Source organism: Protopterus annectens, chromosome 16.part0 (assembly GCF_019279795.1).
Source record: "Protopterus annectens isolate FY-2018-M chromosome 16.part0, PAN1.0, whole genome shotgun sequence".
In the NCBI taxonomy this organism is placed as follows: domain Eukaryota; kingdom Metazoa; phylum Chordata; order Ceratodontiformes; family Protopteridae; genus Protopterus; species Protopterus annectens.
This window is the reverse complement of record NC_056750.1, coordinates 473,095,901-473,115,443: the sequence shown is the minus strand read 5'-3', so window position 1 is coordinate 473,115,443 and position 19,543 is coordinate 473,095,901. Positions and strand designations below refer to the sequence as shown.

The 19,543-nt window shown below is 40.2% G+C and overlaps 1 protein-coding gene across 1 annotated transcript in view; it reads right to left on the bottom strand.

Annotated features, from left to right (window-relative positions):
- Nucleotides 1-19,543, bottom strand: part of LOC122790910 (carboxyl-terminal PDZ ligand of neuronal nitric oxide synthase protein-like) — a gene marked incomplete in the record, with an annotated part of 1,500,930 nt that overhangs the window by 49,017 nt on the left and 1,432,370 nt on the right. Inside the window, 1 exon segment of the mRNA XM_044058594.1 lies at nt 3,263-3,427. Within this exon segment, the coding sequence (XP_043914529.1) occupies nt 3,263-3,427 (165 nt within the window).

Sequence of the window (19,543 nt, the reverse complement as noted above, 5' to 3'; positions counted from 1 at the left end):
ATTAATAAATAATTGTAATGATCAGAGTAATAGACTACTTTTAATTTCAGAAATTCGTGCAGATTCTCTTATTTTGTCAGCTGGCCAAGTTAACAGTACTAATATTAAAAAGTGCCCCTTCTTTGACAGATTCCCATCTGTACTGTATGGCTATTTTATATTTTTGCATCACATTTTTGGTTTGTTTTCATAAAACTGTGGTTTTCTGGCAAATTAGTGGCAAATCATTAAAGATTAAAGTTAGAAGATAATGACAGACATTTGAGTTTCAGATTTCATACCCTTCAAAAAATTCATACTATTCCAAGACCTACTATTCTATTATTTTTCTAAGTTTATAAGAGCAATATTTAAAAATTGTCCTTATTTTTGGGCCTTTGTCCCACTTCTATTTATGGCTTTGTCCAGATTTCTTGCTCTGAGGTTGAGAGGTATGACAAATGTGTCTGGGCCATCACCGTGAGCCAGAGACATTTCAAATTGTGACATACTTGTTGCACCCCACTCCCCCACATAGTGGCTCTGGATGTGTCCAAGCAAGGCAAGGAGCAGTTATGCAGTTGTAAGTGTGCAGAGTATTCTCCCATCCAAGGTGGACACAAGTACTACAGTGGCTTTTCATCTGTCCTTGAATTTTCAGAATTTTCTGGTTGTGTGTCATATTTTTATACTGTTGATTTATGCTTCTTATTCAGATAATGCATGCTGTTGCAGGGCCTCTTACTCTGTGTTTAAGTAGCAATGTTTTAATGACCATCAGGTAATCTTGTCTGAGATTGTAAGATGCAAGTAAGCTTTAATAAGCATACTGTTAAAGAATTACCAATATTGAAAGCCTTTTCGTTGTTGCCATGCAGAGAATATTTACATAACTAGATTGCGTATAAGCCTTAGGTATTGAAATGCATATGACAGTATTTGTAATAAAGGACAGGATTACAGTATTTTCAGAAGCTCATTACATTTGTTGGAGACTTGCAGTTATCTTTGCAGGCTTTACCCGTAAACTAAACAGAATGGCAATCTACCATGTGTGGTCCATAACCCATGCAGTAATCCTTTAAGCAATTTATGTTGAACTTGTTTCTTGTTTACTGTTCATTTTTTACTTTGATTATCTTTTCCCCATGAAACAAGTAGATAGTTGTTGTCAGGCAGCAGGTCTTTTTTGGCTAAGAAACATTTTTACAAGTGGGGGTATCACAGAGATTGCTACTTTCAGTATGTTACTTGGTACTTTTATAAAGCTGAATATAAATTATAATTAGGACTGCAGCGCAAGGAGAAGTGATTTAAGTTGTGTGCTACTTGTTTTTTTATACTTGATTTTGACTGGCATTCCAATAATGTATTTAAAAAGTAATTTATTTTTTCATGCCCTCACAACCTTATTGTTTCCATCTAGATATTAAGTAAGCTGTCATGTAGCCAATGCATTGAAGTATTTTTTTTCTTCTACACTTCATTTTCTCTTGATTGGACCCTCATAATGACGGTTTGGCACCCATGCCAGCTCATTTAATTAAAGTCCCAGTTTTTGTGTTTTTTTTTTTGCATAACCCCACCCCTTTCTAGTTGGTCACACCCCTCCTCATTGGCCCCACCCATTCCGCTCTCTTCTGCAGCCTCCCTTTGATCTGAAGCCACCAGCCAACACTGAAGTTAGGAATGATCGGAGGAAAGCAGTGCAACTGATGGTGCAGATTGAAAGGTACAGGAAAGGGTTACAAATATTACCTGTATTATACTAACAATGCAGAATGCTGTCTTCAATAGGCTATCACTACTGGTGTGATTTCTAAATGAATGCCAGCAATGATTCCCTTTTTTGGGAGATTCTCCCTTCTTTGAGTTGATATGATGATGAAGTTGGTATATATAAGTTTGGGTGGGGTTGTCCCTCTGCAAAAACACTTGCAGTTAACTTTTTTACCCTTTTGTATTTCCAGTATTAGTTTTCAGCATTTTCTCAATCAATGCTGCTTTTTCCTGATGCTTTTGTTTTCTAGTCTTAATTTTCATTTTATATTTTCTTATCACTTTTGAGTATAGAGAATAATGAATACTACCAAATATCTGGTTATGTTTAAGCTGGTTTTAGGGTGAATGTGCTCTTGATATTAAAGTTATGGACAATTTCTTGTGCAAGTGCTACCATACACAAGATGAATTATTTAACATATGAACTCAACCCAGCATTGTTTAAATCAATATAAAATTAACACTATAAATTACTTTTTTCTCAACTGGGGGGCAGGGTATCACAGTGGCAAATAAAGGTCACAAGATAAGCTAAACAGGATTGCAGATGAATGAACTATATAGAGCAGATGCTCTGGAAGTAAAAATGAAGGCTTTGTTTTCTTACCCTTCAACAAGGAACAGGTTGTGGACCAGAAAATTAATACACTACAGCCATAATTACATATGTTTTGGGATACAAACCTCCCATAAGCAAATGGGTTCTAATTTAGAAAAAGTGAATATACAAAATCAAGAAAACACGAGTTAATACGATCTTAGGATTTGAAAAACTAAATGAGGATGCAAAACATCTGCAGTGATTAAGTATACTGTCATTTTCTTATTTCCCTAGTCAGGATTTCAGTATCAGACAACTCAGTGATAGTAATGGCCTTTAGTACATCTGTTACTCTTTTATATTAAGATTTCTAGCTGCCTGCAGCTTTCCTAGAATAGTAAGGACTTGGTGCTGATGTGCGACAGCTATATCGCTAAAATAACAATAGGGACTTTTCAGAACAGGATTAAGACAGAATAAAACTAGCTTTCTGCTGAATTACTTCTACTTTGTATGCAGTATCACATAATTCCTTCAACAGATATTCTAATAAACATGCATTAGTTTATATTTACAGTATAACATCTACTTTGTACGCATTTATTATATTTTTTTGCATCTGTAAACTGGGGCTTTTCTTTTTTTGAAAAAAAATGCTTTATACAATGAATTCTCTTGTTCAATTATTTTATTTTTCTACAAAACTTTTATACTGATCTACACTGTTAATATTCTCTTTGATTTAATTCTTCTATTATATCTGTCCTTTTTGCAAGGCTACAGAATTACACAGGTTACTGTTTCTCAATGTACCAATGCAACATGTAACATTAATGAATCGGGTGTGCTCTCTTCATGCAAGTACCCTTAAACATCCTTTTGTAGTGCCCACTTCATCAGACTGCATTAGAAGCTGGCATGCACATTTCAGGCCACACTAACATCCACGCTTACTCTTACCTGGGCTACTGCGATCTGCGTCTGCTGCTGCTGCTGTAGTAGCTGTTGCTGGAGGAGTTGCATGTGGTGCTGTGCAGCAAGTGGGGTCAGGGAAGAAGAGCAAGGGCTGCTGGGAGTGTACAGTTGCTGGGATACAGCTGTATAGTCTGAACAGTTCTCAATATCCTAAATCAAAAAGAAAGAGCAAAATATTAACTCTGGGTATTTAAGGTGAGCTGATATCAATGGTTTGTAGTTTTAAGCCTCTCAATTCACTGCTGCATCACCCATCCATTCAACTAAGACAGCAGATCAGTAAATGATGATCATGTAACACAACATGTGACATTATTGTGATTCAATATATGACATTATTGTGATTCAGTGTTTCAGTTATCAATGCCCAATGACAAGAATGTGCATACATTTTTTTTACCTAAAAAGGATACTTCAGTAACATAGAGCTTAGTCTAAATCAGCACACTACCCAACTGTTTCATGCTTTATTTCACAGTCTTTGTTGAAAAAGTGGAAAACAGCAAAATTATATAATTGTAGAAACTCAAAAGCCACAAAACACAGGTCCAAATCCATGAGTGGTAGCAAATTATTTTATTCACAAATAGGATAAGCGCTTTTGTCTCGAGTGCAAGACTTCATCAGATACCTCCACATTACATTACTTAACTATGTATACCATATACCATTAAGTCTAATTAAAATTTAAAGACACACAATGCCTTTTTGTTATAAATCCACTTATATAATTAATATAATGTACTTTCAATCCTTAATGAAACTTTAAAATAACCTTGCATAACTATATGTTAAATAATAATAATAATAATAAATACATACATACATCATACCTTAAAAATGGTTAAACTTATGAAATGGTTAAACTTGTGAAGCTTTAGCTAATAACACTGGTTTAATAGTGATATATTCATTCAAGCCTGGGAAAATGTTAGATTTTAGCCTTAACTGCCACTTTAATTCTTTGTTCAGCAATACATTTTTAATTAGACTTAATGGTATATGGTATAAATAGTTAAGTAATGGAATGTGGAGGTATCTGATGAAGTCTTGTACTCAAGACAAAAGCACTTATCCTATTTGTGAATAAAATAATTTGCTACCACTCGTGGATTTGGACCTCTGTTTTGTTGAAAAAGTATTTCAATGAAAGAGAATATCAAAGATGTGAAAATAAGGCAGATACTATATCTGTTCTTAAACACACACACACACACAAATACATGATTAAAGTTTTCAGCAAGAACCCAGGAATCTATTGTTTATTCTACAGTGAACCATAGCCAATGGCATTTCCAGCAAGTGTACAAGCAAAACCATAGCTATACTGCAAACTATAAAAAGTACAGTTTTGTACCTATCATAAATGTAGATGTTAGAGTGTTCACACTGCTGCAGTCATTACACTTGGGTTATCCTGCCGTCAGGCAGTCCTGTAGTCGGCCAGAATTCCAAAGTCTTGGTCTGGCGTCGGTTGCTGTCGCTTCTTCCCTGATGTCAGTGTGCCAGGGGTATATAAGATGCATCCAACGCCATTTTCTTCAGTTTTTCTTGCCCCAGATGTCAGGTGCCCCCAAGTAGGTAGGCAATACATATTGCTAATAAAAAATATACATATAAAAATAACAATACCTTCATTTACAAGCAAATGCACCACAAAGGTTGTATAGGATAGAAAGGTATAGATAAATCCAGCTAGTTCAGAGGGGATGGAGGGAGGGTAACCTGGACTGCAGCAGTGTGAACACTCGAACATCTACATTTATGGTAGGTACAAAACTGTACTATGTTCATCGTGTTACACTGCTGCAGTCATTACACTTGGGTAGAATCCCAAAGCTAAGGTTGGGTGGCTGGTCTATAAAGAGTTAGGATTGGCTATGAGGCCCTGCAGAACTGCAGTGGCAAATCCTGCAATGGATTTAGAGTACTGAGGCAGGTGGTAATGCTTGGTAAAGGTGTGCACTGAACTCCAAGTTGCAGCCTCAAAAATTTCCTTGGTAGGAACTCCTCTGAGAAAGGCTGTTGAAGTGGCTGTTGCCCTGGTGGAATGCGGCCTAATGTTATTTGGGGCTGATTTTCCATGCTGTGTGTAGCAGTAACGTATACAGTGTCCTATCCATTTGGATAGTCTGCTTTGAGAAAGCCTTGCCCTGTGATCCTGCGATCCTGCAGCATATGCTACAAATAGTTGCTCAGTTTTCCTGAAAGCTTTTGTTTTGTCCAAGTATGGCAGGGTTTGTCCTTAAAGAAACCCTGTCCTGATGAAAAATTATAAAAGGTTCCACTGCCATTAATGCCTGTAGCTCTGAGACTCTGCGTGCTGAAGTTACTGCTAGGAGCAGAGCTGTTTTCTATGATAAAAATTTTAGATTGGCTGTATTGGCTGGCTCAAAAGGTGGCAGGGTTAGTTTTTCCAAAACGAAAATGAGGTCCCAAGTTGGTGCTCTCCGGGTTGGTCTTATGTTTTTAGCCCCTCTGAGGTACTGTTTTAGCAAGGGATTAGAGAATAAAGGAGGATCCGTGTTGTAATGTGCTGAAATGGCAGAGGCATGGATCTTAATTGATGAGAAGGATAGGCCTCTGTCCAGCATCTCAGTTAAGTATTGTAAAATCTGAGGAATGTTTGGAACAAGAGGGTCAAGGTTTTGAGCCTGGTTCCAGGCACAGAATCCCTTCCATTTTTCTGAGTAAGCTTTCCTGGTTCTAGGCCTCCTGGCCTCCAAAATGACATTCATGACCGCTTTAGAGAGAAGTGTTGCCTGTTTGAATAATGAATCTGCCATGCAGCCAGGTTTAGGGTTTTGAGCTGACCATGCAGGATCTGATTATTTTGTTGAGTCAGAAGGTGCGGAATTTGAGGCAAAATCCATGGTGGGCCTTGAGCTAAGTTCCTTAAGATAGGGTACCAGTGCTGGCGTGGCCAGTCTGGAGCAATCAGGATCATCTGTGGTTTTTCTTGTCCGGCTTTTAGGAGTACCTTTGAAAGGAGAGGCAGTGGCGGGAAGGCATAAACTTTTAGATTTTTCCAGCTGATCATTAGAGCATCCACTTTCCATGCTTGCTTGTGATAAGTCCTTGTGCAGAATTTTTGTAGTTGGCAATTCAGTGGAGAGGCAAAAAGATCTATGTCTGGGCATCCCCATTTTTGCGTTACAATGCTGAAGATTTGTGGATTCAATTCCCATTCGTGAGGGTCCATGATATTTCTGCTTAGATCGTCTGCCAGAGTATTTTTCTTTCCTGGCAGGAATTGTGCTTGCAGGTGAACTTGATATGTTAGAGCTGTGTTCCACAAGGTCATGGCTTGCCTGCATAGGGGATAAGAATGTGTGCCCCCTTGCTTGTTTATGTACCACATTACTGTGGTGTTGTCTGTCTTTAATAATAATTGTCCTGGATGCAGAAGGTCCTTGAAAGCTGTTAGGACATTTTGAACAGCCAACATCTCTTTTTGATTGATATGAAGATGCATCTGGTCTGTGGTCCACTTGCTCTGAATGCATTTTCCTGCCATGTGTGCTCCCCAGGCATAATCCGAAGCATCTGTTGTTAGAGTCTGCCTGGCTGTGGGTAGGGTAAAAGGCTGACCCTTGTTTAGGTGACATGCCTGTGTCCACCATCAAAACTCCTGTTGTACGCAGGGAATCATTGGTATTACTGCTTCTAAACTGTGAGTGTGTTGAGTCCAAACACTTTATAGGTATCATTGTAATTTCCTCATATGCAGTCTGGCATATGGTATTAGTAGTATGCAGGATGCCATGAATCCCAGGGCCTGCAGAATTTTTCTTGCAGGGAGATGGGACTTTTTTGCGAGTAGTTGAAAATGAGTTAGTTGAACTTGTTTGTCTGGCATGAGGTAAGCCATCTGGGTCGTTGTATTTAAGCTGGCACCCAGGAATGTAATCTGTTGTGAGGGCACTAGTTTTGACTTCTTTTCATTTACTGTGTACCCTAGAGAAATTAACCTTTTTACAAACGCCAGATGCTGTAGAAGAATGTCCTTTGTCTCTGCTTGAATGAGGCAGTCATCCAGGTATGGATATATTTGAATTCCTTTTTGTCTGCAAAATGCAATTACTGGTGCCAGGCACTTTGTGAAGACCCTGGGCACAGTAGATAAGCCAAAGGACAGTGCAGAGAATTGGTATTGCATTGTACCAGCTTTGAATCTGAGGTATCTTCTGCAATTTTGTCTGATAGGGACGTGCAGGTATGCCTCTTGGAAGTCCAGAGTAACAAGCCAAGCCTTCTTGCCCAGCATTAGAATTGAAAGGTCTAGTATGGGCCTCCAGGCCTTGTCCTTTCTGGGGACCAGGAAGAGTCTTGAGTAAAATCCTTGTCCTTGTTCCTGTTGTGGTACTTTTTGAATAGCTCTTATGTCCATGAGGGCTGAAATTTGATTTTGTGCCTCTGACCATTGATTTTGTGGCAGGTCTGGCATTCCTTTTACCCTTGGTAAAGTATGAAAGTGGAACCTGTAACCTTGAGACACAATATTCAGAACCCATTTGTCTTGGGTGATTGTTTGCCAGTTTTGAGAAAAAAGTGCTAGTTTTCCCCCTACGGGGGCTTCCAAAATGGAAGTCCTTGGCGTACGAAGGGGAAAGCCATTGTGACTGTTTCCTGTAAGGTCGAGACTTGTCCTCACCTCCTTTTGGGGTTGAGGTGCCCCACTGTCGTTGTCTGTTTGAGCCTTGGGGTTGAGATCTGCCTCTTGGGCGTCTGTATCTGCCTCTCTGTAGCCTGTGTGACACTGGAAAGGCAAATTCTTTGTTGGCCACTTTCTGCTAAATCGAGTGGCTGTACCTGTAAGAAATCCTTGACTGTTTGCATAGTTTTAGCTTTATCCTCCATTTTCTTTAACACCTCTTCTGCCTTAACACCAAATAAGGTATCATGCTGTAAAGGAGCATCCAATAATTTTGTCTTAACATGATCAGGTAAACTCTGTTCTTTTAACCAAGCATGTCTTCGAATCACAGAACCTGTAACTGCGGCCCTACAAGAGGCCTCTAAAGAATCAAAACCACATTGTAGAGTATGTTTTGCCACCTGTTCAACTGCATGCATTAAATCCTGCATTTCTTTACAATCAGGAGCTTCTGAGCTTGCAAGCATTTTCTGTTTTAACTGAGCCATTAAATATTGTTGGTACTTAAGCATGTGAAACTGGCAATTTAAATCTCTTACTGCTAAAGTTGCAGAAGTGTATACTTTCTTCCCCCATCTATCCAAAGCTCTGGAATCTCTGTCATTGGGCACTGGATTTTTTGCAATGGAAGCCTTAACCCCTTTTGGACCCTGGTAAATAGTTTCTGGATCCGCCGAAGGGTTTTTATAAAGAAACTTGAGAGAGTCTGGGACTCTGTAATATCCATCTGGCTTGGCTGGTGCAGGGGGCAAAGAATCAGGAGATAAGCTGGATTCAGAGAACACATCATCCACAATATCAAGCACAGGCGGAATAGCCAAAGGCCTGTGCTGAGGCAATAAAAGGAAATCCCTGAGCCTTTTCTTGGATTTTGAGTAATCCTGACTTTCCCAATGGAAATGCTGCCTCATGGTATGTAAAGTTTCCCCAAACGAGTAATCCTCAGGAGGAGAAGCTGAAGGGATAGATTCTTCAGCATCAGAGTCCTCATAGGGGGGTAGAGAGGATCCCTGGTCTGAAGAGGAATCAGAGGAAATGGAAGCCTGATCAGAGGAATCATAGTCTGTATCCTGCCTAGGCCTTTTCTCAGGAGGGGGATGGGAACCCCTGATTAGAGTAATGAGGTCATCGGCCATTTTAAGCATCTGTTTTTGTCCAGGAGAATGCTGTACTTGTTTCTTTGTCTTTAAGGGTACTTTTGTCTTGGCTGTTGTTTTAATGGTAAGTTGTGCAGGCTTGAAAACACCCTCAGAAGCCGATGCCTGCTCAGCGGCTCCAGACCCATCTGAGGTATTAGTTTCCATAGGCCTAGTTGTCTCCACGTGGGAGTCGGAGGCGGCCTGTGGCTCTGAGGTAGCGGGTGTCAGGGGTTGCGAAAGCGCCTCACTAAGAACTGGCGAACTGGCGACTGGCCTAGAAGAGGTTTCGTCATCGGTTTTGGGCCTTGGATGCCTGTCTTTATCCTTGTCCTTGAGTTTTTTCGGTATTGCGGTCGTCGGTTGATCCGATGGCATAGTATAATTGAACCTTCGGCCAAAGTAGTGCAAAGCAAAATCAAAACGTATTTTTATAGTGCGTTTGTTAAATCTAGCATAAAACCGACAAGTAGTGATGTCGTGATCAGGGCCTAGGCATGGAATACAGTAAGAGTGGAAGTCCTTATGAGGTATTTGCTTCCCACAAGAAATACAATTGTTAACTTTTTCTGACATCGGTTTGAGGCAAGAAAAAAAAGTTTCCCCAACGGGGTACTTAGCTTTATTGAAAACTTCAGATCTGAAATTCGACTTCGAAAATCTCAGGAGTCGGCCGACCGGCACTTGCGAACTGCTTCTGCTTCGGGCACCGTACGGCAAGAAAGACTGAAGAAAATGGCATCAGATGCATCTTATATACCCCTGGCGCACTGACGTCAGGGAAGAAGTGACAGCAACCGACGCCGGACCAAGGCTTTGGAACTCTGGCCAACTGCGGGACCGCCTGACGGCAGGATAACCCAAGTGTAATGACTGCAGCAGTGTAACACGATGAACATCATGTGTCATTGAAACAAAGGCAATGCCACCAATCTGAAGTAACTCCTGAAAGAAAGCAAAATACATTTTCTTTAACATTTTCAGGACATTGTTCCTAAAAGTGAAGGCTGTAACAGTCACTGAAACTATGTATTATCTTATAAATACTAGTGTATCAGAATGGCAGAAGTGACAAATGTGCTGCAAGCATTGAAGTGGATGGTTAACATTCTGATCTCCCCAATGCATTTAGACTATTCTTGTCTATGTGTTGTAAACATGACTGAACACTAGTGAACACATCAATGAAAGCAGATATTTGTTGTTGTTGTTGTGTCTTTCGGCTTTTCCCGGCTAGGGGTCACCACAGCGGAACTCCGGTCTGCTAATGATTGGCAGCTGATTTTTTCATGCCAAGTTGCCAGCCCTGATGCACAACCTTCAACAAAGGGACGCCCATTTACACATGTCTCCACGCAGAAGATGCTTTACCTGAAAATCGAACCGGACCGCGTCTTACTGTGAGGCGACAACGCTACCGCAGCACCACCACAGTTTCCAATTATCTCCATGTCTAGGAACATGAACAGTTCACACCAAAATACAAGAAACACCTGAGCTAATTACAATAAACGTATAGCACAACCCAGAATCATATGGTCCACCCTGAACAATTCTTACACCTCAGTAACTGGAGCACTACATGTGCTCTACACAACATAATAAAGCCATACCAGCTGCTAAACTAATCAGTATTTATGTGGATGATCAGTGACAGACTGCAACATCTGTGTTGTAATTCAGACGGCATCGGAGTTGGTGACAACCAGACTTCACTTCCATGGCCAGTCAGTAGTATAACAGATAATCTAAACACTATTATGGAAAGATATTTTTTCACTTGATCTTTCAGACGTTCCTGCCAGCAGGTGGTAATGTGGAGGGAGGAGTTAGTCTGGGTAAGAAAACAACTGATCATAACTGTCATTTCATCAATGTTAAACGATTATGAATCTGGATTGTCACAGAGTGTATATTCGTGTGGGGGTTGGTATGTGTGTATGTCTGGCAGGGCATGTGCATGTACAGCAAAAATATGCAGAATTTCTTTCCCTTGACTGCAGCAAACATCCCAATCTGGGGAGTGCTATCGCTAATTTTCAGTTTACATTTTACATAAAATGATAGTGCTACACAAAGAACATTGCCTTCCTTCAATTACTAAAAAGGAGCTCAGTCAAATTCTAATCTATACCGAGGTTTTGTACTGAGCAATGACTCCTACAGGGTGGTCTACACGTGTGCTGTTCGGCTTCTAAATGAACAGTGCAGGTTTATCCATTCCAAATTCAGAGTATTATTTTTTGTTTTTGTTTTCTCTACGTAATTGGTTTTGTGTTAAACGCGGCTACCCATATAGTACCGTTATCTGGATACTTTCCAGCCTGCTGCTGATCTCATAAATGTGTTAGTGTCTTCTAAATCCATTATGACTGTGTCATAAATCACCTTAGGCTAAAATAATCACCTGGCTGTGGATAACATGATACAATTTAAAAAATATATAAATTTTAAGAGAATTCCAAAGCTTAGTGCCCAAATTCTGGCTTTTACCTCAAGCATGCTTGATATGGCATTTACAAAATACACTCTTCAGGAGATATTAGCTTGGTTTCACTTGAGAAGGTAGACCATCAACTACATTTCAAAGACATGTTAAACACTCTTGGGAAGTTTCGCACTAGATTCACACAACGTCTCATTTCTTAATACAGCTTTTCCTAACTTTGAGTCACACAGGCTCCAGACCAGATTTGCTATTAATAAACGCATCTGAAGATATCAAATTACTTGAGATATTAACCTTCAAATCATACTAGGCATTGGTATTAATGATGCATTTTTTCTATAAACTAGTTAATGGTAAAGGGGCTAACAAATCTGACCCTCCCCTATACCCATGAGAAGGTAGAAACCAGAAGGTGCACTCAAATTTCTCAGAAGATGGTTGGATATTATTAGAGTAGCAATACCTTCATTAACATTTTTTTTTTAACATTGGACAGGACTTTCTAATGTCGTAGGTTTGACTCAGTCTTTAGCTAGTCTTTTTCCCAGAAGTATCACCACATTGTTGGTGCTGTATCTGTAACATGACACATTTAAGTCAGCATGTCATTTGGAAATGCAAGGGATCCAAACTGACGAATCTCAGCCTAGTATTAGCTGCACTTGCATGGGGCTTGCTATATCTTTTAACAGGCATCATCTTGAGCATCTTCTACCTTCAACAAACCTTCAGGTGGCAGAACTAAGGCTTTTACTGAGTCCTATGTTGACTGTTAAGAAGGTTATCATGAAATCTTTACCATGCAGTCATGGAAGTATTACTGAATCGCCATCCAAAGGTCCAACAAGGTTGAGGAAAAGAATTGGCATAGTGCAGCTACACAACATAGCAGGTGTGAGGTCAGTGCTTTTGGACAAGACTATACCTCAAAGGATAAGCAAATGTGAAAGAACTGGACTGAGTTTATATAACAAATGGTGCTATACAGTTTAGATGGGCACCTTGGTTTGATTCTTTGTGTAATGCAACAGGGGTGTGAACAGGCGAGGTTACTGCTTTTTGATAAAACTCTGTATCAGAGACAAGAATTATGCATGTGTGTGTCTAGGACTTTAAACATTTGGGCAGCATTCCCCCTCCAAGCTTTGGTACTCTCCTGCTGTGGGACTGAAGTACATTATACTAATGGACCCCTTACCTCAGTAAATATTTTTCAGACCCAAAGAAACTGCACTCTCCGGGACAAGAATTATCCATCTGGGTGTCTATGTAAGGATCTTGTGAACTCCCTACTAAATAGAAAGGATTTTTATTTGATCTTTTATCTTTGTGACTTCTGCACCTTTCTCTCTCTTCTATCTTATCAGCTCTGTGTACACCTTACTTTTTTCTCACACACAATTTTACACAGTGGTAGTATCTCCTACTTATTTGTTGTTTAATTTCTCCTCTGCTACAATAGTTCAGGCTGGCACTTCTTACCAGTCTTCGCCTGGCGTTTACCTTCTGACCTTGGTTGTCAGCCTATTGCTACGTTTGCACTGGGAACATGGCTGCTCTCTTATGTTATCCATACTCCTTTTACCTTTTCCCTCCCCTAGCTCTGTTATTGCAGATCACCTGTCATCATCTCAGTTAATCTCCTTTCTTATTCACTTATTATTGTCATTATCCTTCTCGTTATTGCTTATACCTTTTATCCAGTCTATAATGCCATAGCATTTGCTCTATACATTGTGGCTGTGCCTCCAATATTGTTGTACTTATCTTTCAGGGGCTGTTCTGTGCACATCTTTCTGTGACTTTCCACACACACACACCACCATCCATCTCTCTCTCTTTAGTATAGCTAGTCTGTCAGGCATTACTTATGAGCAGTAGATCAGCAACCTGTAAGTTCAAAGCACTCACTAACTGATTCAAATGCATTCCGGAACAGTAGGGTCTGCAACTCGGTAAGGAACAAGAGCAAAGTAAAAAATAAAACCGATGTAAGATGTTTTTTCCTAAAATGTTCTCTACATGATTACTACTGGCAAAATAATCACCCAAACAGTATTTACCCAGTGATATATTATCCCTCTCCCCAACTTACTCCTGTTCCATCACTGAAAATTGTACTCATTTGCTATGCTACCGAATTGCACATTATTCAATACTCATTTGTAATTTGTAAACATCACTTTCTCTATTAACTTTAAATGCATACTTTTGGTGTCATGTATACACATATTCCTTTCATTACTACCTAATCTTCACTCTCTCTCACCTGACACTCATTGTCAACTTATTAATAATCCTTTTCTTAACAAAAGAGTCTGTCTATCTCTTTTGAATTCATGTATTCTTATCGCACCTGTCTCTCTCTCTCCCCTCACGTCCTCTAATTTAAATAAATAAAGCTTAGTTCTTTCACTGAACAACCTATTTTTTGGTTACTCTGTATGAGATTGTGTTCTATTGTACTTCTAAAAATGATAACATTTACAACTGTTTTATATTATATTGTACTTGTATAATCCCCATCAAATGTTTATACATAATATAGTCTTTTGTTTTGTTCTCATGAAATATGTAGAAGCTTTTCTTCTTGGGTCAATGCTGAAAACCAGTTATTTCCCAGACTTTCCTGGTAAACAAATCCCAATAAATAAAATAAAATGCCATGATTTAATTATAATTTCCTAGTGCTTCTTTATGCATGCAACATTAAAACAGATTCCTTGTAAAGAACACTCAAAGCAAGCTGACAGTACTGTAAATAGTAAATATGACAAGCAATACAGGTGATAGTAAGTCAGGGGTCTATATCACATCGTCAAACTTGTATAAGTTCGAACGATGTAATATCGAACCCAAAAGTCCAAAACCACACAATAACGAACACACAGAACAGCGATTTAAAAAAAAACAAAACAAATTTTAAACTAAAACTATGTCCCCCACACTTCCCCTACTTAATTATACGAACACTTGACATCGCACCACAGTGGAGGAAATAGCAAAGCCCCGAAAACAGCCCACTGATTTTTTCCTTGGGAAAAAAATCGATGTGCCGTTGCTTTGCTATTTTTGCATTGCGGACTTTTGGGTTCGATATTACATCATCCGAACTTATACAAGTTCGACGATGTGATATAGACCCATAAGTCAGTGCTCTAGCCTAACTTACCAAATTCCATTGATATTTGATTACTGGGAAAATCTGACAGGGTAGATGCTAATTTTCAGCAGAGGCCTGGAGGGTTAAAAGTTCCAAAGCATTACAAAAACATTTTAAGAACAATAATTTTACCATCTTTAAAAACAATACAAAACACATCTACAGTTTAAAATAACTACACTAAGTTAGACATAATGTGAAAACATTGGTTAGGAATAGACAATTTGGCCGGCTAACATCTACCTGAAATCAGCTGGACGTACAAGTGAATTTAAGTACACTTATCTGCTCTTTTGCATATAGTACTGTATTTAATTTATTTATTTGTGTTTTTCACTGAATATTAACTCAACTGAAGTTGTGGCTGTCTCTCTACAGTTAGTTTTCCACCCACCCTTCCTGTTCTTGTTTTGGTGTTAATGTTGGTGGCTTTGAAATTGCCCGCCCCTCTTGTAGATTTGTATTTGGTTACTTCTTCTGGGCCCATCTCATTTGCTCACTCAACTGAGTGCAGTGAGATCATATTTTGATTTCAGGCAATCCTACTGTGTACAAAGAGAGCATTTGGGAAGGACAACACCTGTAGCCTCTTAATCCTGCTCTGTTCCCTCCCTCAAAAAAAAAAAAAAAAAAATATATATATATATATATATATATATATATATATATATATATATATACATACACACACACACACACACACACACACACACACACTTTATTCAGCTGCTCTTACTGTATCTGCCTTAGTTGCTCTTCTGCGTGCTATCTGTTCAGTCACTCTTACTCTGCACTTATTACTGCTTGTTAGTAGCCTTCTAATTTACTGCCTTCTGCACTTGTTTTTTAGTCATTTGTTAATTTAATTGCATTTATCTGAACTGTGGTTGCCGTAGTGTTGCTACACACTCTGGTATGCTGGCCTGCACTACAGTTTGAATTGCATTTACTGCTGTTTTAGCTGCTTTTCTGTAACAAAAAAAAATTCTAAGCTTGTTTCTTGCCTTTCCTGTAACTAGTCAAGTCCAGATACAGACTTGCTGTATCCAGGACTGTTGGTAAGCTTCTGAACCCCCCAAGCCTTTCTGTGTTGGAGGGAAGCCTTCTAGCTTAGTGGGAGTGGTAAGCACTAGGTAGCCTATCTACCATGAGAAGAGTGGGTTTTGGCCCTGAAATTGTAGTTCATTGGCCATTTGGGCAGTTTTTCCATCTCTTTCTACTTTCTGGTTAAAAGCCCGTTTTGCATTTGGTCCCTGCCTTTCCTATAACTAGTGTAGTCCAGGTACAGATTTGCTGTATCCAGGACTGTTGGTAAGCTTTGGCACCTCCCCAAACCCTTCTGTGTTAAAGAGAAGCCTTCTAGCTTATCAGTGGGAGTGGTAAGCACTAGGTAAGCTATCTACCACAGGAGGAGTGGCTTCTGGCCCCGAAATTATAGTTTATTGGCCGTTTGGGAAGCTTTTTCATCTCTTTCAACCTTCTGATTTAAAAGTGTGTGTTTGCGCTTGTTTCCTGCCTTTCCTGTTACTAGTCTAGTCCAGGTACAGACTTGCTGTATCCGAGACTCTTTGCAAGCTTCTGAGCCCCCCAAGCCTTTCCGTGTTGGAGGGAAGCCTTCTAGCTTATCAGTAGGAGTGGTAAGCATCAGGTAGCCTATCTACCACAAGGGGAGTGGGTCCCTGGCCCAGAGATTGTAGCTATTGGCCATTTGGGCAGTTTTTTCCATCTCTTTCAACATTCTGGTTTAAAAGCCGCACTTGTTTCCCACCTTTCCTGTAACTAGCCTAGTCAATATACAGAGTTGCTGTATCCAGGACTGTTGGTAAGCTTCTGAGCCCCGCAAGCCTTTCTGTGTTGGAAGAAAGCCTTCTAGCTTATCAGTGGGAGTGGTAAGCACTAGGTAGCCTGTCTACCATGAGAGGAGAGGTTCTTGGCCCAGAAATTGTAGTTTATTGACCATTTGGACAGTTTGTCCATCTTTCAACTTTCTGGTTTAAAAGACCACATCTGTGCTTGTTTCCCATCTTTTCTGTAACTAACCTACTGGGTAGCACTAGAAAGCCTTAAATTGATACAAGTCTTCTAGCTTAGAAGAGAGACTTTGGAGTGATTAAGTATCAGTTTTCTGTTCTTTCTTGCTGTACTTAACTGTTTTCCACCTAAACGTAGATTTTCCAGCGTTTATTGTGATTTAAAAGCTTGTTTTTTTTCACATATTGTACTTATTTGACTGCCTGCACTTTAAAAAGTTTTTTGTTTAAATAATTTAACTGTTGTAGGCTACACACTAAAGTGCGATAGCCTTTTCTGATAGTTTGTCATCATTTAAAGCTGTTTTAAGTGTATTTTTTTACTGTTTTTGCCTTATCTTTTCAAAAAAATGAAATAAAAAAAAAATTCCTTGTTTCCCGCCTTTCTAAGCTAGTATAGTCCAGTTTTCAGACTAGTGCTGAATTCAGGGCTATGACACTAGGTTCTGAGTTGCCCATACCTTACTTGGATAGAAAGAAGTTTCTCTGTTCACCTGTGAGAGAGGGGAGCTTTGAGCAACCTATCTGTCCCTGGAGGAGTGGTTCCAGCCCAGAAATTAGTAGTTTATTGGCCATTTTGGGCTAATTTCTACCTCTTTCATTTCCCAATTATAAAAACCACGTTTGCACGGCTTTGCGCACTGGGCAGTGCCAGTTAGCTACGGTTAAATTATTCCCGGCTCCACTAAGTCTCCTCTTCAGTTTTTCCCTTGAAACTAGTCTAACTCTCAACCTAAGCATTCAAAAAGCATCTTACAGCCTAGCACTTGCTCAGACCTAATAGCAAGCACTAATATACCCCGACACTGATTGCCCAGCAGGGCAAGGCTCTTTATTCACCCCTCACCAACCAAGCGACTAAGCAGCTCACCCTACTATTCAGACATGACCAAAGGGCAACTTCAGGTGCACTCTCCAGTCCAGCTGGTGAATCTGGGTATCCTGAGGCAATGTTACAACTGCCTCATGTACACAGACAACCCTCTCCTCCTACCACAACACACTAACATATGCGAGAGGTGCAATTATACAGCCAAACTGGAAGCTAAGCTGTCTCCACCCAAGACTGGAATAGACGGTCAAGAGGAGAAGGTTAACACTTGCACCACACCTCCAGCCACACACAGACCTACTAAAACAGCACTGGCAAAAAATACACAAATACACAAAATCATACTCGAAGGCTCTAAATAAAAACCTACAAAAGCATCAGAGACCTCTAAAGCAGACACTCAAACAACCTGCACTTCCCGTCACAAACCAGACAAAACATAAAACACAAAATCAGTGTGCCACACAATCACAGCCCTTAAGGCGGAATAACATACTAACACACTAGTAATAGGTGACTCTATAGTCAGGCACACTGACGTCCCACTCACTAGGCTGGACAAGCAGAAGGTTACTGTTAGCTGCTTGTCGGGAGCCAGAATCTGCCACATAACACAAGCACTCAGGTCACTCCAGAACAAGTACAAATATGACTCTGTCATTGTTCATGTTGGTGTGAATGACCTGAGATGTACCTCCCTGGACTACATGAAAAGAGACATGGAAGTGCTCTCTGATCATGCAGCCCAGGCTGGTATGACCCTGACCCTGAGTAGTATCCTGCCCTCACCAAGAATGATACCTCAGTATAAAGAAAAAATTATCAATTTCAACAATTGGCTAAGCTTCTGTTGTCATTCAAAGGGGATCCAGTGTCTGTCAGCCTGGGATGACATGCTCGACAAGCCGCATTGCTTTGCAAGAGACGGCTTGCACCTGTCACCCCTAGGCTTTCGAATACTGGCCAAGGTTCTTGCTGCCCCCATAGTGCCTTTTTTAGGCAAGGCTCAAACCCACCTCTGTAAACAGCACAATTAACAAAAAATTGAGGGTTATGCTACTCAACGCCAGGAGTTTAGATCTCAAAATGCATGTGCTCAAAGCACTCCTCAGTATGGAGAACGTTGACATCTGTGCAGTAACTGAAACCTGGTTCAAGGCTCCAGACAGCACCCCAGCACTACCGGACTACAACTCATACCACACATTTTGGCCACAGAACACAGATCGAAACACAAAAGGGGGGGTGTATCCATATTCATCAAGGATACCTACACCTCCAAGTTAGTGGAGCAGCATGATACCTCTGAGATCATCCATGTGCAACTAACATTGGGAAAATATGCAATGCAAACTGTGGCCTGTTATGACCCAGGACCACCACTCCACCTTTCTCTAGACACTGGAAAACACAAAGGTCCTACCGAACACCCTAATATTGGGCAATTTCAATTACCCTACCATTCACTGGGAAAACTACTAGAGTGCAAATTCCCAGGCCCAGCGCTTCCTGGAATTCATCAACTCAAATGTCCTGGGATCAGCTGGTAAACTCCCCTACCAGAGGTGAAAACATATTGGACCTGGTCATCACCAACATGGCCGACAGGTGTTCCACACCAGAGGTCAACCCATCACTGGTTAGATCAGACCATAAACTAATCACTCTGGATGTCCACACCCCACCACCACCCCCAACTAAGGAAACCACAGTAAAAAAACTTTTCTAAAACAAACTTTACCTTACTTAAGACAGAGGTGGTAAGTTTCATAGCCCCCACGCTAAAGGATAATGCTGCCCAAGATGCAGAAACCTTTACAAATGCACTCTATGAGCACCTACAAGGAGGCATGGAACATGCCATCCCTAGCAAAACCAAGACTCATTCCTGTAAGAGAAGGAAACCAGTTTGGTGGACCCCTGCAATAAACAGGCTATACAATAGAAGGAGGAAACTAGTTCAGAAAAAAAGCAACTCCCAAGAAGCAAAGACATCCCT